The sequence below is a fragment of the Triturus cristatus genome, chromosome 9, assembly GCF_964204655.1.
Source record: "Triturus cristatus chromosome 9, aTriCri1.1, whole genome shotgun sequence".
NCBI lineage: Eukaryota > Metazoa > Chordata > Amphibia > Caudata > Salamandridae > Triturus > Triturus cristatus.
In genome coordinates, this window is record NC_140592.1 from 946280179 (window position 1) to 946304373 (window position 24195).

The 24195-nt window shown below is 43.7% G+C and overlaps 1 protein-coding gene across 7 annotated transcripts in view; it reads right to left on the reverse strand.

Moving 5' to 3' along the window:
- CCDC88C (coiled-coil and HOOK domain protein 88C) overlaps window positions 1-24195 on the reverse strand; it is a 460272-nt gene that overhangs the window by 167174 nt on the left and 268903 nt on the right. For all 7 annotated transcript variants that reach the window (XM_085626546.1, XM_085626541.1, XM_085626543.1 and 4 more), the window contains exons 11-12: window positions 6676-6822; window positions 4787-4931 (exon numbers count right to left, since the gene is read on the reverse strand). In XM_085626546.1, coding sequence (XP_085482672.1) covers window positions 4787-4931; window positions 6676-6822 — 292 coding nt within the window. The remainder of the gene's footprint in view (window positions 1-4786; window positions 4932-6675; window positions 6823-24195) is intronic.

The following is a 24195-nucleotide window of genomic DNA, read 5'->3' on the forward strand; positions in this document are numbered from 1 at the left end:
TCTCTTCTTCCCTTTAAATGAACGGATGCTTGAGAAGAAGAAACAAGAGGCAGGCCCCTACTCCAAGTGAGATCTCCTCACAGTAAAGCAACAACGTTGGTTACTTCTGAACTATTTGCAATTGCCCGTCACTGGACACGGTGGGAAACATTTTGCAACTAAGGGCCCTTCAAATAAACAAACTGCCAAGGAAGCTGAAAAGATAGTGTTTATTATGAAATAATACAACCCCGTTGCACAAAAGCATAAAAATGAAAACCTGCTCTATATGAACAATGAAAGCCTTCGGCATTATGACAATGAAGAATAATAGCAGGAACAGGTGCCCCGAATCCACCTTCATGGCAGGTGCGTTATTTATAGTTTAATAATGCATTACAAGGAACAACACACGTCTTTCGCCGAGAGAAGCAGGGTTAACCACTCCCTGGGCCTGTAATATTTTCAAGAAAAATGCCTTCTGCGTAAGTGCAAGAATGAGTGAGGGACTTCAAAGGGGGATTTTTCAGCGTGGATGTCTTCTTTATATAGTGTACCCATGTATGTCACCTGGAGAGTTTCCAAACATCTTTGGCAAAAATACGTTTCAGCCATTTGACTTCTTAGAGGGAGGCTGGGGTCTTTTTTTCATGCTGAGGCAATGAAACAAGGAGCATTTCTATACAATCTGCTTTCCCCCTTTGAAGAAGTGGACGCATGTTTCCAAAACCGGTAACTCAGGAATGTGGGTATGTTGCTTATGCATCCACACCGCAGTAAACTACTACACCAGCTCTGAAAGGCCCTCTCCATCACGCACCCCTGCAGTAGAGTCTGGTGCTGTAGAATCTGCCTACAATCTATTCAGCAACAATCATTGAAGATTGTGTGGGTGGATTACCATGCTGCTGCCTTCCAAACATTCCTTCCTATGGCTATTAAGCAGCAGCGCTATAGTAGCAACCTGCTGGGATGGCCGTCCCGATCATGGCTGTAAACAGCTTGACAATCATTTGTATTTAAGTGACGCGCTCCATCTTTTCACTTGTGTTGTCATTAGAGGTGTGCTCAGATTACTGGAAGACATGTAACGCTCCATAAAAAAGTTCACAATCTGTCAGGCGGCTAGACAAATGAGAATTTTTTTAATTGGATGATACCTGGTGCTAGCCCTGAAGTTCCTTCCTAAGGATGTGTACGACAGTACGCCACTTATGACATAGGGTTGTCTTGTGATATGTACTCTCTTTTTGTGTTATTGTGATTCTTGTATAAAAGTGCTATTAGGCTTGGCTTATTGTACTGTTTGAACCATCTGTTGGATAAGAATATTATCATGTATCATGATTTTTAGGATTATTTGTATCTTCCGATTGCTTTTTTAAATGAATACATTGATTGGCTATTGTATCACATTTTGATGCTGTCAGGATTGTCTATTGGACATACATGGTCTCACTGTCAATGATTGCTAGTAGTATGAGTGACTGAGAAAGAGTGGAACAGATTGACGCAAGTGATGTTTTTTTTCTCCAAAGGATAAAACTTTTGAGATACTTAGACATGTAAGTGTACACCTGTTCTGAGTAAAGGTGGCTGCTGGCCACACATCCAAGATTCTGAGGTCATTACCGGGGGTGGCAAAGATTTACATTCTACCAGCACCAGTCCTTTCATCTGTACCCTAGAATGGAGGCTGCTCGCTGACCCTCCCGATATTACATGTCTGTAACTTGGATTTCTTTCCTCTGTCACTTGGCGAACATGTGGGGCTATTGTACAGGGCTGCTGGATGTAAGTAGTTGGAGGTGCTGCAGCACCCCCAGATACCATTAAAGTTCAGATAACATAACGTGTATTTGTAAAGCGCACAATCACCCAAGGGCATCTTGGCGCTGAATAACAGATGTTTATTGTTACCCAATTTTTTATTTTTTTATTTTAAAGAGTTTTATATAGCGCTGGCTAGACCCGAAGGTATCAGAGCGCTTTACATAAGGTTTCACATAGTTGCCAAATTACATCAGTTACAAATTACAACAACAACAAAATACCATTAAAAACATTTAAAGAACATAGAGGGTAAGGAAAATGGAGTGAAGAAGGGAAAGGGGGTAAGGTATAGATACGACGGCGAGACAAAGGGAAAGTCTGCCCTAGGTCCGGCTGGGTAGGTGACGGCCACGGGGGAATCCACAGCCCATCTCCTCTTCAGCTATCAGGTAGCCCCACCGTGCATCGGTGAGATAGCTAGGTCTAAACGGAAAAACATTTAAAGAGCGAAGATGACGAGAGGAAAAGAGCGTAGAGGGGGAAAGGGGTAGGGTGAAGGGGGTGAATGGTACTTATTTTATCGAACTCAGAAGGATGAAAGGCTTAGTGGGCCCACTGGGATCTGAACCTGTGACCATGAGGTTGAACACAGGCCACTACAGTGGATGCGTTAGTCCACTAAGCCACCAGAACCAGCCTAGATAGAAAAAGAGTGTTCCTTCCATCAGGTTCAGCAGTGATTTTAAAGACTGTCAAAGACTGGTCTTCTGACAAACTACAGCAAAATATTTTAATAAAAAAGGTTTACAGATTTTTCCTGTTTGTGAATTTTTCAGTTTGAGCCTAGCAACACTCTGCTTGTAGTACACTGCTGTGTTAAAAAAAAAAGCAAGAATACATTAAAACTTTCTAACACACATGTATGAATAAAAACATTCGCTTGTTTTACAGTGTTTCCAAATAGTCCAGAAGGATGTGAAGTGGAAGAGGCACATTCACTCTTAAGTCTAATGAGGACAAGGTGGTCTGAAACAACCAAACACACATTAGGTAGCTTTATGTGATGGAGAGAGTGAGAGTGAGGGAATGTGAGAGAGAGTGTGAGTGAAAGAGTGAGAGAGGGAGAGGGAGAGAGAGAGAGAGAGTGTGTGTTTTTCAAGCAGTATGAGAACACTGGTGTCTATATGAGCTTTGTATGTATCTTTCCTTAGTGAAGTCTAGTTTGGTCCATGGTGTATATGAGGCCTACCTGTAGTCCTTCCCAGGTCCCTATCACTGAACCTGCTGTAACTGGTGAGTGGGAGGCCACCAGTCTCCCTTATATAAACCAGAGTTCTCGCAGCAGTAGTGAAACGCACCACCCACTCTTCCTATGCGGTTGCTGGCAGCCTAGCCAGAAGAGATGCAAAGCTTGGTCTGTCCTGGAATCAACAAACTATGTAGACCAGTCCATATTGGTCGGTGTCCCTCTAGACTGAGGCAGCAAAAATACTAAAGTAGAAGACAAGTGAAACATCCCATCCCATGGACAAGTAGATGCCCCGTCGCCAAAACATAAATAGATTTATTTGTTAAGACCTTTACTTAGTTTGTCAAATAAGAACATGAATTGCAATCATTCAAACTCAGCTTAGACTTTGCACCATTCAACAGTTAGTGCACATCGATCAACCACTGTGTTTAACGTTACATCTTTTTTCTGTAGGGAGTAAAGACATTGGTATATATAAATACATTGTTCCCGCTCCATTTCAATCAATTGGTCAAAACCATCCACATTCTTCACCCAAACTCTCCCTCAAATATTGCATTTGAGGGCCTTTCTTTTGAGGACCCAAGTGAGGTACTGTTTTATCAGGAGAAATATTAGAACACTAGATGGTAGGAATTTTGTGGATGCCTACAGATTCTGTAATGTGAGAAAAATGTGTTATTTTACCCAATGTTTGGCGTTTGCATGGAATTTGGGTTAAGGAAATGTAGTGGGGCCCTCGCCAGTCACACGACTCTTGACTTACTTGCCCAGGTGTCTAGTTTTCAGAAATGTCTGGGTTTTGTAGGTTTCTCTGAGTGGTGTGCTAGTCCAGGCCCAAATACCACTGCTACCCACATCGCCAAAATTAGTCGATTTTAATGATGAAAATGTCTCAATGTTGCTTTTGGTTCATTTCCTGTCGCAGGCGCTGGGACTTCCCACACATTTTTATCAGGAGAAGTGTGGGAACACAGTTTAGTAGAACATTTATTATCACTTACATTTCTCTCTATTTTTTGCTTTCAAATGTAAGCCATTATGCAAGAAAGAACATGTTTTGTGAAATACCCTCTGAACCATATGATAGTGTAGGTAACCCCAAATTCAGAGTTGCACAAATTACCACTATTCCTAAACTCAGTATCCTGAGCACATTTAAAGAAACAGATTTCCTTTATACCCATTTTCGTTCAATTCGATTTTTCCATCTGAATTGAAGCATAGTCGGTACACAATGAAAAATCATTATAAGCTGCCACTCAGTTGCTGGCTCTGGGTATCGCATGTTTTTTGACAACAAACAAAAAACATATACTTCTGCTACCAGTAGGGTCTGATAGACGGAATGGCATTCTACTATTGTAAATCAGCCGGTGGGTCAAAAAATTACAGATGAACACATTGCCTGTTATTTCTACTTTTTCCTATTTGTTTAACGTTATTTTTTATTTCAATGCTTAGTTTCTTTGGGTAGATCATAAGCAATGTACACAAATGACTCCTTGCTGAATTCAGAATTATTTCTGGTTTCCAGAAATGTATAGCTTTGTGGGTTCGCCCACGGGTTCTCCCAACCGTTTCCATCACAAGCAGTAAGTAGACAAACCACAAAAAATATGAAAAAGCATTGGCAAAACCAATAGGTCTTGCCTTAATGCCCTATTGGCTTTTGGAATGTCTCCGGGCAATGTTAATAGAATGATTAGACAGCATCTAATGAACATAGGGTAAAGGGGTAACTGACTGAAAGCACCCATGTTCCTCAACATGAATTCTTACCATCCGAGATGTCGACACTTCTGGAAAGCTGCTCCAGCTCCCAGCCCAGGTGCACAGACTCATTCATGCTCTGCTTCTGAGCAATCTCCAGCATCATGTTCTCTTCCAAGAGCTCGTCAATGCGCTTTTTGTCTGTGTCCCGATCCTGTGGAATGGAGCACGAAAACAGAAAAGCTCTTCAATGCAGGGATAATCACCTTTTACTTGCAGAAGTGCAAAAAACTGTCGTAACAGGTTAGGTCAAGCATGGGACATCATATGGAGAAAGGGACCTGGCTTCCATGACATCATCCAATTAAAAAACAAAACATTGATTTAGAGAGGTACTAACCCTTTGACTGCCAGCTCTAGAGAGTCTCAGAGCAATTACACACACCAAATTCTAACATTAGGTTGACACTGTGTGCAAACTATAGGTTAGGGGTTCCTCTGAAGCATACCGACATATATTAAAAAGTCCTTCCACCCACAGAGTTTTTCGATCGCCAGCACAACAGGGGCAGCATGGCAATTAGATCAATGGAATCGGGAAGGAATAATTTTTGGTACACGGATCAGTCAGGCAGGTACAGTATGTAGAGTAAAAAGCAATGACCTGGAACCTCTCATTGACATAGCCAGTGATTGGAATATAGCTTTTTTTATAACATTTTTTTAATTGATTTTTTGAAAAGTCTGCCCTAATCCATGAAAGCAGACAGTCATGCACATAAAAAATAGCAGTAGTCATTATACATATGCCTGATAAGCAGAAATTATTATTAATGCATCCATCTCTAAATTACATAGAGTCACAATAGAGTTGATTAAAAAGGATCCTGCCAGGGCCCCATATTTCACTATTCTTCTTGGGGGCATCCTCTAGCCAATAAGACTGCCTATTCCAAGTGTGAGCAACCGTCCATACATCGCGTCCATTCTGTTTTCAGGGGGTGCTTTATCATAGTGCCAACATCTTGCTTGCCAAACAGGAGGATCATCCTGATCACCTTACTGGAACTTCGTCAACCTCCCATACACTCAATCATTCCCAAGAGCCCGAATTTCAGGCAAAAGTCTACTGGCCTTCGTACCATTGCTGACACGGCACACTGAATGTTCAACCAGTATTCCTGAATCAATGAGCAGATCCAGACTGTGTCAAAAATGTTCCTGGTCTTACAAATGTATTGTAGCACTGAGGGCTGAACTTGTACCCATCTTTCACAGTCTATCTGGGGTAAAATAAACCAAATGCAATCATTTAAGGGTATAAGGAGCAAGTGAGCAGATGTAGCCAATTCTTGGTGAAACATTTTTTCTCTGAATATCTCTAATATTAAACTGGAATGTTTCTCCCCAACTTCAGAAACAGCAAGGCAGCTGCATACTGTAAACGTTGACATCAATCAACACAGCCGAGACTAATAGGAAATCCACAACATAAAGAACAAGTTAAAGCATATACTCAATGATATTTACAAAATAATAAGATGATTTGTAATATCCACAACAATGTCTCTTCATGTCTCAGTACCTGAAAAGGATGTTGCAAACTTGTCTTGTGCATTTCAGCAAAAAAGGATCCCCCTTAATGTGAGGTGATTACACTAGGGAATTTGCCTTTCCTCTTTCTGTTATCACAGACTCCCCACCCCCTTGTTTGGGTCTGTTCCTGTGTTGGAAAGTATCTACAATTACAGGCTGCCACTTTGTAGAAAGGGGATTGCTGCATGAAATATATCAGTCAGTCAAAAACGGAATTCATGTAGTCAAAAAACATTTCTGCCCTTTTAGATATGCCAATCTTTTGCTTACAGGAGTTCTTAAGAGCAAAGCCAAATCCTTGTCTCCACATATCCCCCAACTTGCATTGAAAACATTTACAATGGGACTGAATGTATACTCACCAGTTCCAGATCATGAAGCTTAGACTTTATCTGCAAGTTCTCTTTCTCCAGCTCATGCACCTTGTCAGTGCGGGCCCGGGACGTGCTCAGCTGCTCCTCCAGCATGGCCTTAGTATCAATGAGGATCAGGTTATCTTCCCTCAGCTCCTACAGTGGGGCAGATAAGAGATTTCGATAAGAGCTACATCACAGAAGACATGCAGCAACCAATTTACATGCAACAGCAATGTTACCATTTACTTATCTCTGACAGCCTTGACATCTGCAGAATGGTGAGTCCCAAAGTGGTATTCCACTACCCAAAGGTGGTACCTTCCTCAGGGTAGTGGGGCTCAGTCCCATTAATGACCGCCACTTACTGCATTCTCTTATTATCTGTACCGGTAACACAGCCCTACACATTATGGCACGTGTAATAAAAGTGGCTAAGTTCAGGCTCCTTGCTTAACTATGCTTTTATTAATTTGTCATGCACATGTACATGGGGCAAGGACTTCCATCTCAAAATTACACAGACACAGGAGACGGTGGGGAAGAGGACATATCCTACGCTTAATTGTAAGCCTTTCGAGACTTCGTCACATATCCCCACCAAAGCGTCAGACGTGGTGCTCACTTGTGATAGTGTAATGGAGCTCTGCGCTAGCCCTTCTTTATGACCAGGGCTGGACTGGGAACCAAAACCGGCCCTGGCAAAGTGCTCGCTCGGCTGGCCCCCCGGGGGGGTTAGGGGTGCGGCCGAGCTGCTTGCCAAGGCCGGTTTTGGAAGAATCTGTTACAGGAACTGATATTGCAGCTGTGCTGCGAAAACGGCCCTGTAACAAAAACGGCCTCCCAGGGGCCCAAACTGCCCCCCACCTTGGCGGCCCACCGGGGAAATGCCCAGTGCCCGCTACGGCCAGTCTGGTCCTGTTTCTGACTCACTGCTAATGCTGGGGAGGTGTCCGAATATCCATTCCACACTACTGATCGGCACAAACCTTCGAGCCTTCCCCTCACAGAAGTGACCGAAAGAGGGGAAGCAGCACAGTTTCCTTTTCCACTCCAAGACTGTGTGGAACATTGTGTGAGCTGCTGGCGAGCACCGCATTCTTAGGGAAATTATTATTTATGGCAGAATTACTCCATTCAGGTCAGCAACACAAACAGGTAAAGCATGTGAACAGTAATGACCTAAACGGCCTACAACTGTACCAGTTTCATTTGTGTTTAAATTGCCCATGCTCTTTTATTAGTACTTAGCTGTTGAGACACTGACATCGGTCGTTTTGTTAGACTTGCCTTCGGTAGTAGCGAGTTAGGATGCCTGAGTTGTAAAGATAGTTCATGCAATGTTTAAGGCAGTCAAGCTTCCCAGTAGGGGGGCTGCCTTTAATATGCTGTAAAAAATACAAACCTTTGTGCCTAATGCGACACACCTGATCATGTGCACCATTATTCCGGTTGAGCGAAAAAGAAAGAATGTTAACAGAAAAGTGAATGAGTGAGAGCCAAAGAGCGAGAGAAGCAATGTGAGATAAAGGTTCTGTCAGAAGCTAGAAATCAGAATGAAGACAGAGAAAGCTTTAAAGAGAGAGAAAGAAAGATAAAGTGAATGAGGTCAAAAGGAAAAACATGAAAACCTAAGGACCAAGAGTGAAAACGTGATAATTCACATCGAAAACATTTGCAATATAAACACTAGTGACGAAACAGTAATAGAGAAATACAGATATGTAGAGCGAAAGAAGTAAACCAATTGAGGAGGAAGAATACTGTTACAACTGCTTCTCAAAACAGGGCCCCTTTGAGTAGGTCAGAGGTGCTACGCTCGATTGGTGCAATTTCACCATGTTTCTATGCACCATCTGTCTGAAAGTTCACCAGTAGCCACTGACACCACCCAAAGTTACCGACACTTCACAAATGAGTGGAGATCAGTAAACAATTTTTCGAAAAGTTTGCTAAAAATTGATTTTTCCAGGTATTTGTTCTGTAACAGTTTTTTTTATTATTTTAAAAATTCCTTTATTGAGATTTTGTTCAGGATACATACAGCGGTATGGCTCAGCAAAGCAGTGATGCATCCAATATCAACATAAGAAGTACATCAATTGCTAGAGAGGATTCCGAACTTCCGTAACCCAAGGAATCCGACGCACGCTTCTGTAATTCGTAAGTTGATTTCCAAATGCTCATCCAAATGATGTGAAATATTTAGAAGGGACAATAATTCAGGGGACTGCTCCATAAAGGATGTTTTAAAATTAGTTAAGAGTGCATATTTGTTCTTGTTCAGAGTTTGGAGTATGCTTTCTTTTCTTCTTTTCGGTAAGCTTTGAAAGAGACCGATTACTTCCAATACATAGAGTGGGCTAATGCTCTGCCTATTTTCAACTATTAGCTTTCACCGGAGCTGCCTCTTTAATCCTTTGGCTTGAGACTGTGTTATGGTTAAGTTGACTAAATGTACTAGTGAGTTCATGACCACATAGTAGAAAGTAGAACTTCTCTGCATCTGTGGTATGGAACCAGAGATTCCAAGGGATCAGTGGGACTGCTGATGGTTGGGTGGCCCTCTTGTTTCATACTTGTTGAAATAAAGTTGCTACAAAGGCTTCGGGAGTACTTCAATCTGTTTGAGCTGCGCAACTTAACACTTGGTCAATCACGTCTTGGCTCACTCCAGTAGAGCATTCACTTCTCACCTAATATTACTAGTTCTTTTTGAGTATCCTGCCACCTCCACTCAAGTGCTTGCATTGAACTGCATGAAAGGCAACAAATATAGCCCTCTATCGCCAGCCCTGCTGATTGCCTTGTCCTACCTTCATTGTGTCTTGTCCTAATGTGCTAAAGCTGTATGCTTTAGTTAGTACATTAATGCCCTTTGCCAATGCTTTTTAGATAAAGGTGAAACAATAATTCAGACTGTCAGGCCTCCTATCATTTTTGCCCAGTAAAATGGGCTTGCAAAAGAGAAGCTGATATAGCTTTCCTCTGTCTATGTCTATGCAAGGATACACAGGCATCACACAACCATTAGACATCAGGGCAAAATGACAACCAAAGTGAACAAAGAAAGATGGGCCTCGTGGGGCAAGCACTAGTTAATCTACTCTAACATTGGTAATTACATGACTCAACTTCAGCGTTGATTCAAACATAGTCTAGAATTCAGCTCCAAAAGATGTGGTGTACGTACTCCACCATTTAATGGATTGCGCATCCTCAAACATTTCATTGGATAAGGTACACTATGTCTTCATCAATAGTTTTGAAAAACAGGAAAATATCCCCTGTGATGGGGAGACAATGGAATAGGATGAATACCAAGCATCTACAGTACATGCATGCATGCATGAGAACATGCATGCATGACAATATCTGAAATCAAATTAAAATGCTTGGAATACAGAAGGTTCAGAAGGTTCTTAAATATACTTTATTTGCATTTGTACAGCACTAAACCCTAGTGGTATCCAAGCAATTGGTCATACAGCTAAAATAGAGGAATTATCAAGAGTGTTCTACCATGTAAATGTAGAGTTCGTGTACTTTTCAAAACATTTTAAAAGTGCAAAATTAATCAGGTTACAAAATGTGTGTATACCACGCTCACCAATTACTTGATCTGTTAGTGTGGAATGTTACACAAGCAAATGTCAACAAATGTACAATTGATATGGATCCCATTTTTTGGAAAGAGTATGTTTGCGAAAATTATTTCAGAGTTTTTGAAATGGAGAAAAAAGTCTGTCTTGCATTATCTACTGCACGCTATATCTCTTGTTCCTAATTTTTCTCTCTTTTCAAAGGAGCTATTTTTGCAGTTTTAAATTTACTGGGTGACCGTAGGCAAACTCTGTTTTCCTTCAGGTAGATTCAGTGGCCATATCCTGATCATTGCTTTGTCCTGGATGCCCTCTAGCATGGGTTATCTACACATCTTCTAATTTAGCATCTGTGTATAATAACACGACTGATGTCGCGCCACTTATTACCTTTTGCAGTCAATAAAAATAGAACTAATTAGTTAAAAGTGAAGAGCCTACTTTATTTATATGTATATATGGAAGTGAATGTTTGCACATCAAGACCCCAGTTAGGGGCAACCAAGAACTGTACAAGGCAAGGCGAGGGGGCTTCTGAAGTCAGTAAGTTAAACTGTCTTCCAAAGGTGTTGAGATGTAATATTATTCGAAACGGGGAAGTCTTCAGCTCTTTCATGAATTGCAGGAGGGTTACTATGCTATGTTGGTATCAGAAGTTTTGTGCTCCTGAACCGACTGGTCATTTTGCTATTTCCCCGGTAGGCTTCAGCTAGGGATCGCTTTCAGAGTGGGAAGGGCTGCCATCCCATCGTGGCCCCATTTCACTCACCACCTCCAAAAGTGTGGGTCTGGTTTGAACATTTTTGCCAGGGCTTGTTTTAGTTTCCATTCCGGAGCTGTAGGCACCCTTCAGCCAACAACAAATTGTTATTAACTTTAGTTTTATGGAAAAAGGAAAGAAAAGCGACACATCATGGAAAGCTGAAAGGGTGTGAACCAATTTGCACAGCTCCTGGTTCACTTAGATTAGGCACTTATACAAGACAACCACGTTTAGCCTCGATCGTGTCACTCGGTGACTTGTTAGTAAAGTTAGAACCTTATGGTGTCTACCCTACAAGGATTGATAAAAGTGCAAATCGGGATCCTATATTATTCCGTTATTCAGGATCAGTCTATAGATAAAGATTGACAACGCAAATAAACATTCAACAGGACTTTCAATGTGTAACAAAACGGTATTTATGATATATTATGCTTTTTCTTGAATTCCGGTTATTAATAGGTTTGCACTGCAATAATGCCTTACTGCACTGGTCCTTTCCTTTGGTTTTGCTCTCACACTACACGGTGTCCAAAATGATAGCCTTGTCAAACATTTAAGTTCATTTGTGAAGGTATTTTATAATTATTAATACATGGAAGATGGGTTAATTGATCTCTGTACTCTTCCATTTCATAAATACGTATCAAAGCCAAAAACGTCTTTAGTTTGTTCCAGACTTTATCTGGGCACTTAAGTTGCTAAAGGATTTATTTCTTTACTAGCTTAGAATCACTCGTATTTCATGCAAATTGTAATGGGTCTGTATGTTTTGCCTGTTAACTATGCAAGTCTGTGTGTGAGATCATGGCCATTGACAAAGGCATGAGCATTTCTTTTGTTGCACCCCACCTGCACATGGTGTGTGAGCCTAGCATGGCTCTAAGGTCACCAGTCATATTGTACAATGACACTGAACGATTTGCAAGCTTTACTTTGTCTATACCATGATGCAACCCTTTGCGAACATTAGAGAGGATGTAGCCTTACGGCTAGAGCGGTCGACCTCGAAGCTGGGGAACCGGGTTCCAGTCTCGGCAACGACGCTCAACATCCAGTGATTCTGGGCAAATCACTTAATCTCCCCGTGCCTAACAAAAATGAATGTGTCCTTCTGTAACAAAACTGGTGCTATGTAAAGCACTCTGATACCCGAAGTCTCGGGTCTAGTTCGAGCTATATAAAACTCTTAAAAAAAAAAAAATTGTTTCCGGAATACCAGGAACACCCATAGCCACAAGCCACCTTGACCCCACACGGATTGAAGTACAAAATGCTGTTGGCCATAATGGTCTACGTCATCATCAGTTATCGTCATGTATGATCTTGTGACCATCAGTTATAGTCTACCTTATCATACTGGCTCATCTAAACAGCATATACATTTTAATATACAAGTACATCTCGCCATACACCACCACAGCACATTAGGCACACCGGATGACACCATCAAGCACACAGCACCAAAGACATTCAAATGGCTAAGCATTGTCATCTCAACAGTAAGTCCATATTATCTCACAAACTTATATATAGAACATTAAGAAAAGGAAAACTGTAATATATCGCTTACGCACATGCACACAGTGTATCAAAGCAATATAATCAGCTGTGATGCCACCAAACCTAACAGGTACCTTAGGCCAAGCAATGAACAACTGTAAACCCCAGTAGAATGAACAAAGGCAACACCTTTCACCCACACACAGATGTACGTCAACCTATATAATGTACTAGACTGATCCACTACTGAACTGGCCTCTAGCCAACATGAATCATTACAAAACACCACATTAGTTCTAGCTGGCCACGATGTGACAACACAATCCATTACTAAACAATGCCAATGAAAAGCAAATACCCAGAGACCGCTTTGATTCCAGTCAACGAGGATTCCAGAATTGTAACGAGTGCCAAAAGCTTACATGAGGTAGCTGTACAAGATTAAGTAACATAAATAAAGCTCCCAGTTTTCCGTTTTTACTGATTTTTACAGATGACAGAAAATCATCTACATTACTGTCTGTATTTAATTTTAAATGTAGATAAATATGGAAAAACGGTTATTTTTTGTACAATTCTCACTACTGTCAATCATGAGTGCTAGACCAATAGCTGTGCAGATTGACAGGCAGGGAAGTTAAAAAAATGTAAAAGATTTTTTACTGAAGCTTAAATAACTGCAGCAGTGCAGTGGTTTAAGCTGTTGTACAACGCAAATGGTTTCATTGGATGTTAAAAAAAAAAGTAAACATTTGTTGGTTAAATAAACGTGGAAATATACCCAATGCAGCATCATTTTTTTACACTAAACAATATAAATATGGATAAATACAGATAAAATCGGCAAAAAATGTATATGAATAAATACAGACGGAAATGTAAAAAAAAAAGTTACATAAAACCGGAAGCCCTAAACCTACCATAACATGCAATACATCTTTGACTAGTGCAGGGAGTTCCGAGGGCTATGCCTGAATACTAACTCATTAGGCCAGACCATCAGATTTATTTAGCTGCGGGGATGTGGAGTGTTAGACACCAAGGTGGAAGACACTGACAGAGGAGGATAATTGCATATAGGTAAATATCAGACACCTGAGCCAACAGTGGGCCAACAGAAAGGCTACACCTCGCTTGGTAACTTAGAAATAGGCAGATCTTGGCAGCCTCCTTGACGGAGATGGGTCTAGGTCTAATTAGGTCCAAAAAATAAATTGATATTACAAGGTAACTTTTATCTAAGTAGTTCTTAGCGAGATAATAACGTTTGAATGAAAGAAGACTAGGAATGGGAAATGCCTCATTCGTGTATTCGGGCATCAAAAAACAAAACGCCAGATGGAATGCTTGAATTAATCTCAGCCGCTGGGGATCGCTCGGCCGCATCCCAGTCCATTGTTTTTCACCCACCAAGCCACCTCAGTTTGGACCCAGCAATGTGCAAATCAGCCTTGACCCTGGCTCTTCATAGGGAATGGTCCAGTCCGAACTGCCAGGTCACTTTGTTTTCTGATGCCTTAAGTGTGATGGGTATGCCCAGATGCAGGTCCTATGCTCACTGTCTCTCTGGAATCAAGCTATACCTAGCTGATGAGCCAATAAGGACGAAACTGATCCTGGGTTGCTTTTTTTCCGGTTCAGGGAGGACCTGGCCTGGCAGATTGGGCTGGGCTGTTCCCTTTGGAGCCGAGCGAAGGCAGATTCCCATACTACTTGGTCCAAACTGGGGTGGCATGGAGGGCAAAAAACGTTGGATTGGGATGCAGCCCGAGCGATTGCCAGTGGCTGAGATTAATTCAAGCATTCTATCCATCACTTTCTTCTTTTTTTCACTTGTGTATCTGTGCATTGCAAAATTAAACCAACTGCCTAATATCTTTCATACGAAGCAGCACCATTTATCAAACATCTAACTCTCGTCCAGATACCAATTCATGAAAACATGCATCCGAGAGCCATCTCTCGTTCCCATCATATTTCATGAATTGGGCACATATCATATTTCATGAATCAGGCCCTGATAAAAAATGCCCCTTTCGTTCCTGCCCTTACCTGAATGAAAGCACTATGAATAGATGAGTGCACGAGAAACTGATGATGGATCACAATTGATTCATAAGTCTTTTTGCGTCACTGGTAGCAATATTTAGGTCAGTTTCTTCAGACTAGGTGGTGTCAAAACCGGTTGATCAGAAAAGTGTCCGAGCATTCAAGCATCGACTTCTCGCAGATTGGGACAGACACACATTAGCATTCTGTAGTTTTTACAAGTTATGTGGAGATCTCGTTTTCGAAATTGAAACATCCAATCACTTATTTTGCAGACAATGGAATAAGTCTGCACATTTCCAACTCGTCCAACAGGAGTTCACATATACATCTGCAGACTATCTTTGCAAAAGTCTCACGGCCCAAATTAAAAAGATATATTCAATTTTGGATGACAACAACTGAAAGGGATGGAAAGAGAATTACAGGTCACAAAAATAAGGGGATGAAGACTTGAATATCAATAGATGGCCAAGTAGACTACTCACAAGGAAGCAAACTGGGGGCATGGTCAAGCATCGAACTATGATGGCCGCGTAGAGTGAAGCTCTGTCACCTTAATCTTCCCTACGTCTATCCGCAGCCCTTATCCGACTTTCCCGAAGGTTGTTCTGTGCATCGGAGAAGTAGCGGTGACTATCCCTGCCACCCCGGCTTGCAGCCGACGTCTGGGGCCAAAGTTACGGAGACCGGCGGGGTGAGGCCTACTTGCAGAGCGGGAGCTGGGACCCACAGTGCCGCCGGAGGCCGAGGGAGTGCCTCGGCCGCGCTGACGGGCTCCCACGACAACGCAGGACCCTGGGGGTGATCGCCATCGTGGGAGGAGTGCGAGATGCCCTCGCGCGGATCGGGACACGTCGAGATCCAGCACCAGGGGGGCTGCGGTTGGGCAGGAGGAACCCGGGCCCGAGCACCATCCTCACCCAATTGGCGGAAACTCAGCGGACAGTGATGTTGTGCATTGGGGAACTAGTGGCACCTCGTTCTGCTCCCCCCGCCCGCAGCAGACGCCAGGGGCCGTAGTTGCGGGGATCTGCGGATCGGGGCCTACTCCCCGTGTTGGAGCCAGGACCCACAGTCCTGTCGGAGGCAAAGGAAGTGACGTAGCTTGGCGGATTGTTTCCCGCGGCGAAGCGGGACCTGGAGGACCATCGCCTCTGGGAGAGGTGTGAGAGGCCCCCCCCGGGCAGACAGAGCTTTGACAGGGCCGGGCACCCGCGGAGATTCGCAAGGAAGGGCCTGTCTGGTCTGGGGAGGCCTAGATCTGAGTGCCAGTTTACATTAATTGACGGAGGCCAAGTCGAACAGCGACAGGCGTCCCTCGGAGGCACAGAAATCGGGTTGGTTCACCCTGCATCTGGACATCAGGGTCAGTAAACACTCAGGATCGCCGACCGTGGAAGTGCGGTGAGGTGCAGCGACCACCACTTGCCCTGTTTGACCCTGGCAAGGGTCGGTGTCGACGGTTGGCGGCGCAATGGACCGCGGCAAGGCCTCAGGGGCCCGGGGGCTCAAGGCGGCGCAAACCAACAAACTTGACTGCTACACTATACCGGGGGACATGCTAACAAACCAACTGTCGAGAGACGCCTCTTTAGGCGACCTGGGAGAAGAGGAGCAGGAATTGTCACTGAAGGATGTCATGGTCGCCATTACCGGAGTCAAAACCTCCCTAGAGCACAAAATGGACACCATGGCAATTGACGTGAACCTCATCAGGGCTGCTCTAGCTAAACTGAACGAGAAAGTCAAACAGGTGGAAATCACTGCCACCAATCTCGTCAGGGATGTCACACAGCTCTAAGGAGAAGTCCGTGAATTACAAGATTTCCGCAAATTTACAGAATTAAAAGCTGAACGACTATGAAGGCCGCCTTCGGCGCAACAACCTGCGCATTTTGGAAGTTCCGGAAAAGTCAGAGGGACAGTCCACCGATCTCTTTGTTGAAGACCTTATCCTGAAACATTTGCAACCTAAAGGCCTCAGCAAATTCTTTGTGATTGAAAGAGCTCATAGGGTCCCGGGCGGCCGTCCCAAGCCGGGCGCTCCCCGGCGACCAATGTTAGCTAGAGTCCTGAACTTCCGAGACAGAGAGATTATCCTCCAGAACGCCAGGATGGGGGCCCCCCTTCGCTACAAAAATGCTGACATAACCTTTTTCCCAGACTTCACACAGAGGGTACAAAGGCAGAGGAGATCGTTCCTCGCAGTGAAACGAGATCTCAGAGAAAGGGGCTTGAAATATTCTATGTTATACCCGGCACGTCTCCGGGTCGAAGCAGAGGGGAGAGCTTGGTTCTTCGAACATCCAGAAGCAATGGCAGATTGGATTGAACATCGGGGTGTTAGAAGCCCGAACAACCACAACAACAGGGAGGGTGAAGTCAATCGGCCTTCCTGGGGATGAGATCAAGCCCGCATCTGAACCTGAACTGAGTAAATAGGGCCTGGAGCGGGGTGGGCTCGGGAGGTGGGTTACCTTGTTTCTGGTCTTTTGCAGTGGTGGACACCTACAGACTTGACATATTTACTTTTTTGGGGAAGTACACTTGAATCTGTTGGGGACAGGGAAGCGGAGCGCTCTACCCCTCCTTTTCTTCTACTTTTAGTTCCATACGAGGGCGACAGGCACTCTGCAAGTTTTAAATGGTCAGTTCTAAGCCCAGAGTTCAGGGCAGCGGGGCGGGGGTGTGTTGTTTGGTTTTTGTTGTATCTATTGCATCAGCAACATTTGCTGCAGAGGAAGTAGGGACATTTTCTAACCCGTTATGGCTACACAGGGGGACAGAGGGATTAAAATTCTAAGCTGGAATGTCAACGGGTTGGGGGATAAAATCAAACGCAGTGTTGTCCTCCAATACATCAAGCGTCAGGCCCCTGATTTTGTATTGCTTCAAGAACCACATCTCATCGGAAATGCATGCAAAGCCATGCATAGAGGGCGTTACACCATGTTGGCTCATGCGGGATTCACTTCCAGCTTGCGAGGAGTGGGTATCATGATAAGAAAATCCTTCCCGCTGGTGGTACAGGCCACCTGGACAGGCGGCCGGGGTAGGTATATTGGGGTCTCGGGCACATGGGAGGGGCACTCCATCACACTTCTGTCGGTTTTCATACCGCCTGGCTTACAAGCCACCACCTTCAGGGACCTAGTGACTATTTTGCTCGCTATTCCAGAGGGCCTGCTAATACTTGGGGGTGACAAACTCGGTGGTCTCGGGCAAGCTAGATCGTCATCCCCCCTGGGCTCTGGGTACAACAGCGTATTGGCTTCCTGAATTCCTTGAGACCATGGGGCTGGTGGATGGGTGGTGGGCCTATCATCCAAACACAGTGCAGCACGCCTTTCATTCGGGGGCCCATGGGAGCCTTTCGCGCATAGACTACTTTTTGGTCCCCGCATCTCAGGTCACACATATTCACGAGAATAAACACCTGGCCAGGGGTATCTCTGACCATTCACCGGTTTGGCTTCGATTAGTTCTCAACTACAAACAGGTGGGAAGGCTGGCCCCTATCAACCCATGGTATCTCCGGAATCCTAAAATTCGCAAGGAACTTCTCGCAGCCATAGATGATTACTTTACTGACAATGATGGATCAGTGGAATCCTCGCAGACGCTATGGGAGGCCTTTAAGACGGTGATCCGGGGTCAAGCCGTATCTTTGATCTCCGGAACAAAGAAAGAGCACCAGAAAGAGAGAGCGGCCATTGAGGCTGAGATTAGCCGACTAGAGACTGACCTGGAGTCAGAGGTCATACCAAACAAGCTTCACTATCTTAAGCTCCGACAGCAGGAATATAGGGCATTAGCGACTGAACATGCCAAAACCTTGGGGAGAGCCACGCAAGGATGGTTGTATGATCTGGGAGATAAAGCAGGGAAATTACAAGCGTGGCTGGACAAAAAAAGAATGGGTGAGCAGGCTAGTACCAGAACTTCATGGGGAGGGGGGCAGCCCTCTCACGGATCCGCAAGGCATTGTGGACATGTTTGCGGACCATTTCCGCATTGTCTATTCTTCCGTTGCTCCCTATTCTGTAGAGGACTCCCGTGAACTCTTAGCTGACATAACACTGCCCAAGCTCCCTGTAGAGGACTGTAACTTTCTAGATTGCGACATATCCAATGACGAAATAGCGAGAGCAATCAGGTCCTTAAACTCAGGGAGGCCTTCGGTCCTAACGGTCTGCCGATCGAACTGTACAAACTTCGGCCGGACAAACTGGCCCCTTATCTTCGGTCCATGTTTGAGGAATCCAGAAACAGGGGGATCCTTCCGGCTGATCAGAGGACGGCCACCATAATCACTATCCACAAGGAAGGGAAACCCAAAACTGGCTGTGCGTTGTAGAGACCGATTTCTCTCTTGAATGCCAAGCCCAAGATTCTGGCTAAGCTCCTGGCTAACCGCCTGGTCACTGTTATTGGGACTCTAGTCCACCCAGACCAATCTGGTTTTATTCCTCATCGCAACATAGCTCTTAATTTGCATAGGGTGCATGGGGTACTAGACAGAGCAGCCTCCATCCAAGAACCAGCTATAATAGTATCCCTTGACGCAACCAAGGCCTTTGACACCACTGAATGGCCATACCTCTGGGCAGTTTTGGGAAAAATGGGGTTTGGCCCGAAATATATTCAATGGGAACAGCTTCTATACGCTAAACCTCTGGCACAAGTGGTGGTTAATAAGTAGGCAAACTGGCTTGATCATCAATTTCTGCCCAAAAGAGTAAGTCAAGGAGCATACAAATCATATTGTACTCTAGAGTGGGCAGCGTTATGTGGTGCAGACTATCAGGGGCGGCTACTTCATTATGGTGGAGGAGCATCGCCCCATGAGGTCGCAGCAAATTTATAACATATGAAAAATAAAATGATAATAAACCAATTCTATTATCAATTTATTTTTCTCCTTAGCTGCAGGCTGCCAGCGAGCCACATCATAGGGCAGAGCAGGGCCTTGCAATCTATGACAACAGTGGGGAGGAGGGGTGATGGGCACTACTAAGCACACACGACAGTTTGGATGGCCGTCTTAGGCCAGCCAAACTGTCAAGAGAACTTAGCATTTCTGCACCTGGCTGTGTTGTACAGCCGGGTGGGAAAAAAAAGATACAGGCTCCCAGGGACTGTCTGAGTGGCAAATCAGGCTGCTCAGACCAATCCCAGTGCTTCTCTCATGCTGGGAATAGAATTCCCAGCATGAGAGCAGTGTCAGGATTGGCATCTGGGAGCCTGCGCAGTGTGCAGCGACTGCAGTCAAGTCAAGTTATATATTTTCTTTCTTTTTTGTCTGGTTGTCTGTGATTATTTGTAACACCCCTCCCCCCCATCAGCTGCCCCAGCATTTTGGATCCCGAGCAGCCACCACTGCAGACTATTCACGCGCTCCTCAGCCTAATATGCTGTGCCATGCTAAGAGCAAGTGCGCAAAACTCATGCACCTCACCCAACATTTCCCACATAGGACACCGGGGTTCGAAGTCATGTGCAAATGCTGCAATACAGGACACTAACATACCTTAATAATAGCAGCTGCTCTGTAAGACATTATCTTACACCTCTAACACAGCATATGCTGCACACAGGAATATGTAACTGCTAAATAATGCGTGGACCCCCCGACACAGAGTTTAGCCGCCTCCTCGTTGTCCGGTTCCCCATTTCTTTGCACCAAGTAAGAAAGCTGCATGGTCTCTCGGGGAACCTTGTCCCATGAAAAGGAATGCTGCCTGCGATCATCATGCTGGGATGTGTTCCTTCCCTCGCACTTACCACAATAATTCTGCATCAAATCACCTTAACCAGCGCCTGTGCAATGAGTACACTTTTTCAGTGAAGTCAGGATTTTTTTTGCTTTTTTTTTGCAGCGAAGTCATGATTTTTTTTGCAGCATCAGGAATACTGCCTTGCGAGTCAGCCTTTTCATGCTCTGTGTCTGTGGTGCAGTATTTCTTTCTTTAATCGAAGGACTTAGTGAAAGTGCTGGCTCTGGATGCCGAGACTCAGACAAGTCATTGATTCTCTGAAACTACTTGCCTTGCTCAACAATATAAAAAACAAAAAAACAACACTAGGTGTTTCATAGTTAAAATGTGCATTTTCCACACATCTGCTTTTAACTTAATGATGGGATTAAATTTCCTAACTGTGTGGGATGCAGCTGATCATACTGAAAAATGTCTAATTCGTAGTGCACTTTTTGAGCACACTAGTAACATTACTCATCTGAAATCTTTGTTTATCCAGAGTGAGTTTAGCTGAGGCTCAAACCTGTGAGCTGCAGATCGCATGTGGTTATAGGCAGCGGGTGCTTTAAATATGGGCTCAATTTAAGAAAAGATTCTCACTGCCTGTTGCTGACTGTTTATACATTAGTAAAACCTAGGGAGAAGGGGTTAAAAGAGTTCAGTGAGGCAAAATCGCAAGCAAAGCTGTAGACACATTAAAATGGGCCCAGTGGGTACCACACTGCTATGATCAGGAGGAGTGCTGCTAGTTTAATGCGCATAAAAGCGGATTGGCTGCATCATCCAAATGCTGTACACAGTACACAGTTTATTTAATGTGTGTGAAGTGCCTCACTGCACTGTGCACACGATACAAATTGAACTCCCAACAAAAGTGTAGTCAAGACAAAGCCAGATGTATTGCCTTCATCGCTCTTTGTTGATCTTACTCTGGTCTCTATTCCACTTGGCACCAATATTTTCTCCCTTAACTAGAAGTGTTTCTACGATTAAAAAGACGCTGATTGTATTCTTTGTAGAAGGCCAGTGTGCAAAACGCTCCACAAAGAAAAGTCACTTAGGTTTTTTTGTTACATTGTTTAAATTATGAGTATTTGTTTAACGTGTGTGTAGGATTCTAGTAGCATTTTTAGAATCCGGGTTCCTCATCCGCTTGCCACCAGCCCACCAGCAGTGGTGGACTGGGCCCTAAAAGCCCTCTGGAGAATGTTCTCATCAGGTTCATAGTGTAGTGAGTGAGTTTGACCGTCTTAGAGGATTTGCAACAGCAAATTATATAAGAGTCTACCACAAAATTGCGTGTGTGCCCTTGGGGCTTTGTGCGAGACTGAATGCCTGATGACTTCATCCAACCCAAAGAGCAGTGCTCTACGTACCAGAGGTTTTCCCAGAGTCTAATATGGTCATTCCAATGCTACTGATAAGAGTCATGGCAATCTGCTGTCGTGTTTTACCAGCGAATTGTAGAACGGAATGTTCAACGTACAGCTTAGCGATGCTGTACTAAGTGCATTAAAACGCGTAACACAGGACTCTGCTGGAGGAGTCATACAACATGGTGGAAAGATTGTCCGTTGCATAGTCCAACACGGAAATTAATTCCCAGGTTACGGTTTAGGTCTGTAGTCACAAAAAACACAGAATTCATTCAGGTTTCAGATACTTAAAATGTCTATTTTGCCAAAGAACTCTCAAATTTTTCTAGAAATGAAATAGTGTCATAAATTGCTGAGTTGAGTGGTAACTCACTGGCCATTCATTACTTTTTGAAGGAAGATGTCTCGCTGGACGTTGCTTATGTAATGTGTTCTTTCTACATTCTCCCTCTCCAAAAATGTTGCTGTCCTCATGAAAGCCAAAAGTAAAATAGGAACCCCCCACGTATCCTCTTACGTTTTATAACTCAATTTCCAAATTTTGGGCATCGGCTTCTTGACTTTTGCCAAAACACAAGCCCCATCACTGTTGAGCTGGTGGAACTTTAAGTAACTATATGGGGTAATTCAGTCTGGCCAAGACTGGTCCATTGGTTGACTGGAACACAGAGAATTATCTCAATCTATTTTTGAAAAGCTACGAGCTTGTACTGCTTTTTCAAAAGTCCATTAAGAATTGTTTAGGTTGATGGACATCTTGCATGCACAACCCTACCACCTATAGAGACTACATCAAACATAGGAAAATACTACCCAGAAAATTGGAGTTGAAAACTCACAAAACCCTGCCAGGAAACTGTGATCTGCAGCAGACAGCAAATTAGAACCCAAACTCGCAGTAAGTAACTACTGCAAGAGCACTCTAGGAAAACTGGACACACATGAACCGAATAATCTGAACCTCTGGCTACCACATTCTTCTGCTAAGCGTACCACAACTAGAAGATCAAGTAATCAGAAATGTGGTGGTGCACAGTGTGTTTTCTTTCAGAATACATACTGTAGTTCTGAATCCTCCTCTCCAGGCTTTCACTAATGTTTATTTCTTCTGTAATGATCTGCATCACTTGTTTGCGCCCTTCGGCAGCGCGTATGAACACTGTAGTGCCCAACCTATCAGCAATTAGTAAAACCAATAAATAAACCATGGTGAAAATTAAATATGCCAGCTGTTGGGCCAAGTAAGGAAGACAAAGGTGGGTTCCACTAATGTTACACATACTAATAAAATATTTACTCGTCCTGTCGACTGGTGATGGAAGAACTGAAGATGCCGGACCCCGATGGATACCCGACTCTTCACATGGCAACAACCCAGGTATTGAAAGATTCAACGTCAGATCAACGAAATGTCAGTGCCTTTTTCAGTGCAGGGGATGGTGGAATGAATAGATGGTTGTGTTTCCTCCCCCTTTATCTCATCTGTGCAGTAGTATAATGGAAGGAGTGCTCATGAAGCCAGTGGGTTTCTGTCAGTTATGCCTTTGCTGCAGTTTCTCAATGGTTCTGGAGATACATTTTGTCAATAGTCATCGCAGGGTCTTATTTATTTATTTTGACGGTTTTGTATAGCGCGAACAAGACCCTTGCAGGTATCAGAGCGCTTTACATAGCAAACATAGGAAAAAGAAAGACATGTACATATAAATACAAAGAATTATGTGAATACAGTATACAAAATAAAGAGATTGGCACATAACTACAGGAGTGTATAGGATAAGTTCAAGTGAATTTGGACAGGAGAATCGATTTCACTTCTTTTTTTTAAAAAGCCGTAGATGGATTGAGTCACATTTCTGGGGGTAAGGCATTCCATATCCTGGGGGACATTCCTGAGAAGGTACGATTGTACGTTTTTTTCTTGGAGAAACGTTGGTCGGCATCAAATTTTAAAAAGAGATGCCAAAATCCGAAGGAGAGTGAAAATATCGTGGCAGTCTTAAGAACCTTAGAGTATGAATAGCGTTCAAGAGGTGTGGCTCTGAAATAAGGGGTTGCATGATAAGTCGGGTCAGTCATTGGGGAAAATCTCATAAATAACATAAGTCTGAACGGTACACAGGGACTTGCTTGGCTTCAAGGCCCTCCAATCAAAGGCAAACCCAAAAAAACAAGTAACTTGAATTCAAACATGGACTGTGTTGAAATCATCCTGGTGTACGTCATCTTTCGCTGTGACAGGAACAAACTGGCGCAACTTAAGTGGCTTTCTACAGGATTAACTTATTTTTATTCAACCAGCCTCTGTTTAAAAGTGTTCATATCTACCTAAGTCGATCTATTTGCTTTTCGTCACCTGGCATTGGGAGCTTCCCATGTTTGTACAAATGGCAAAAGATGTATTAACGAACTGTATTTTCATGTTTATGTTTCCTTGACAAATAAATCGTAGCTTGTTTGAATATGTTGCAATC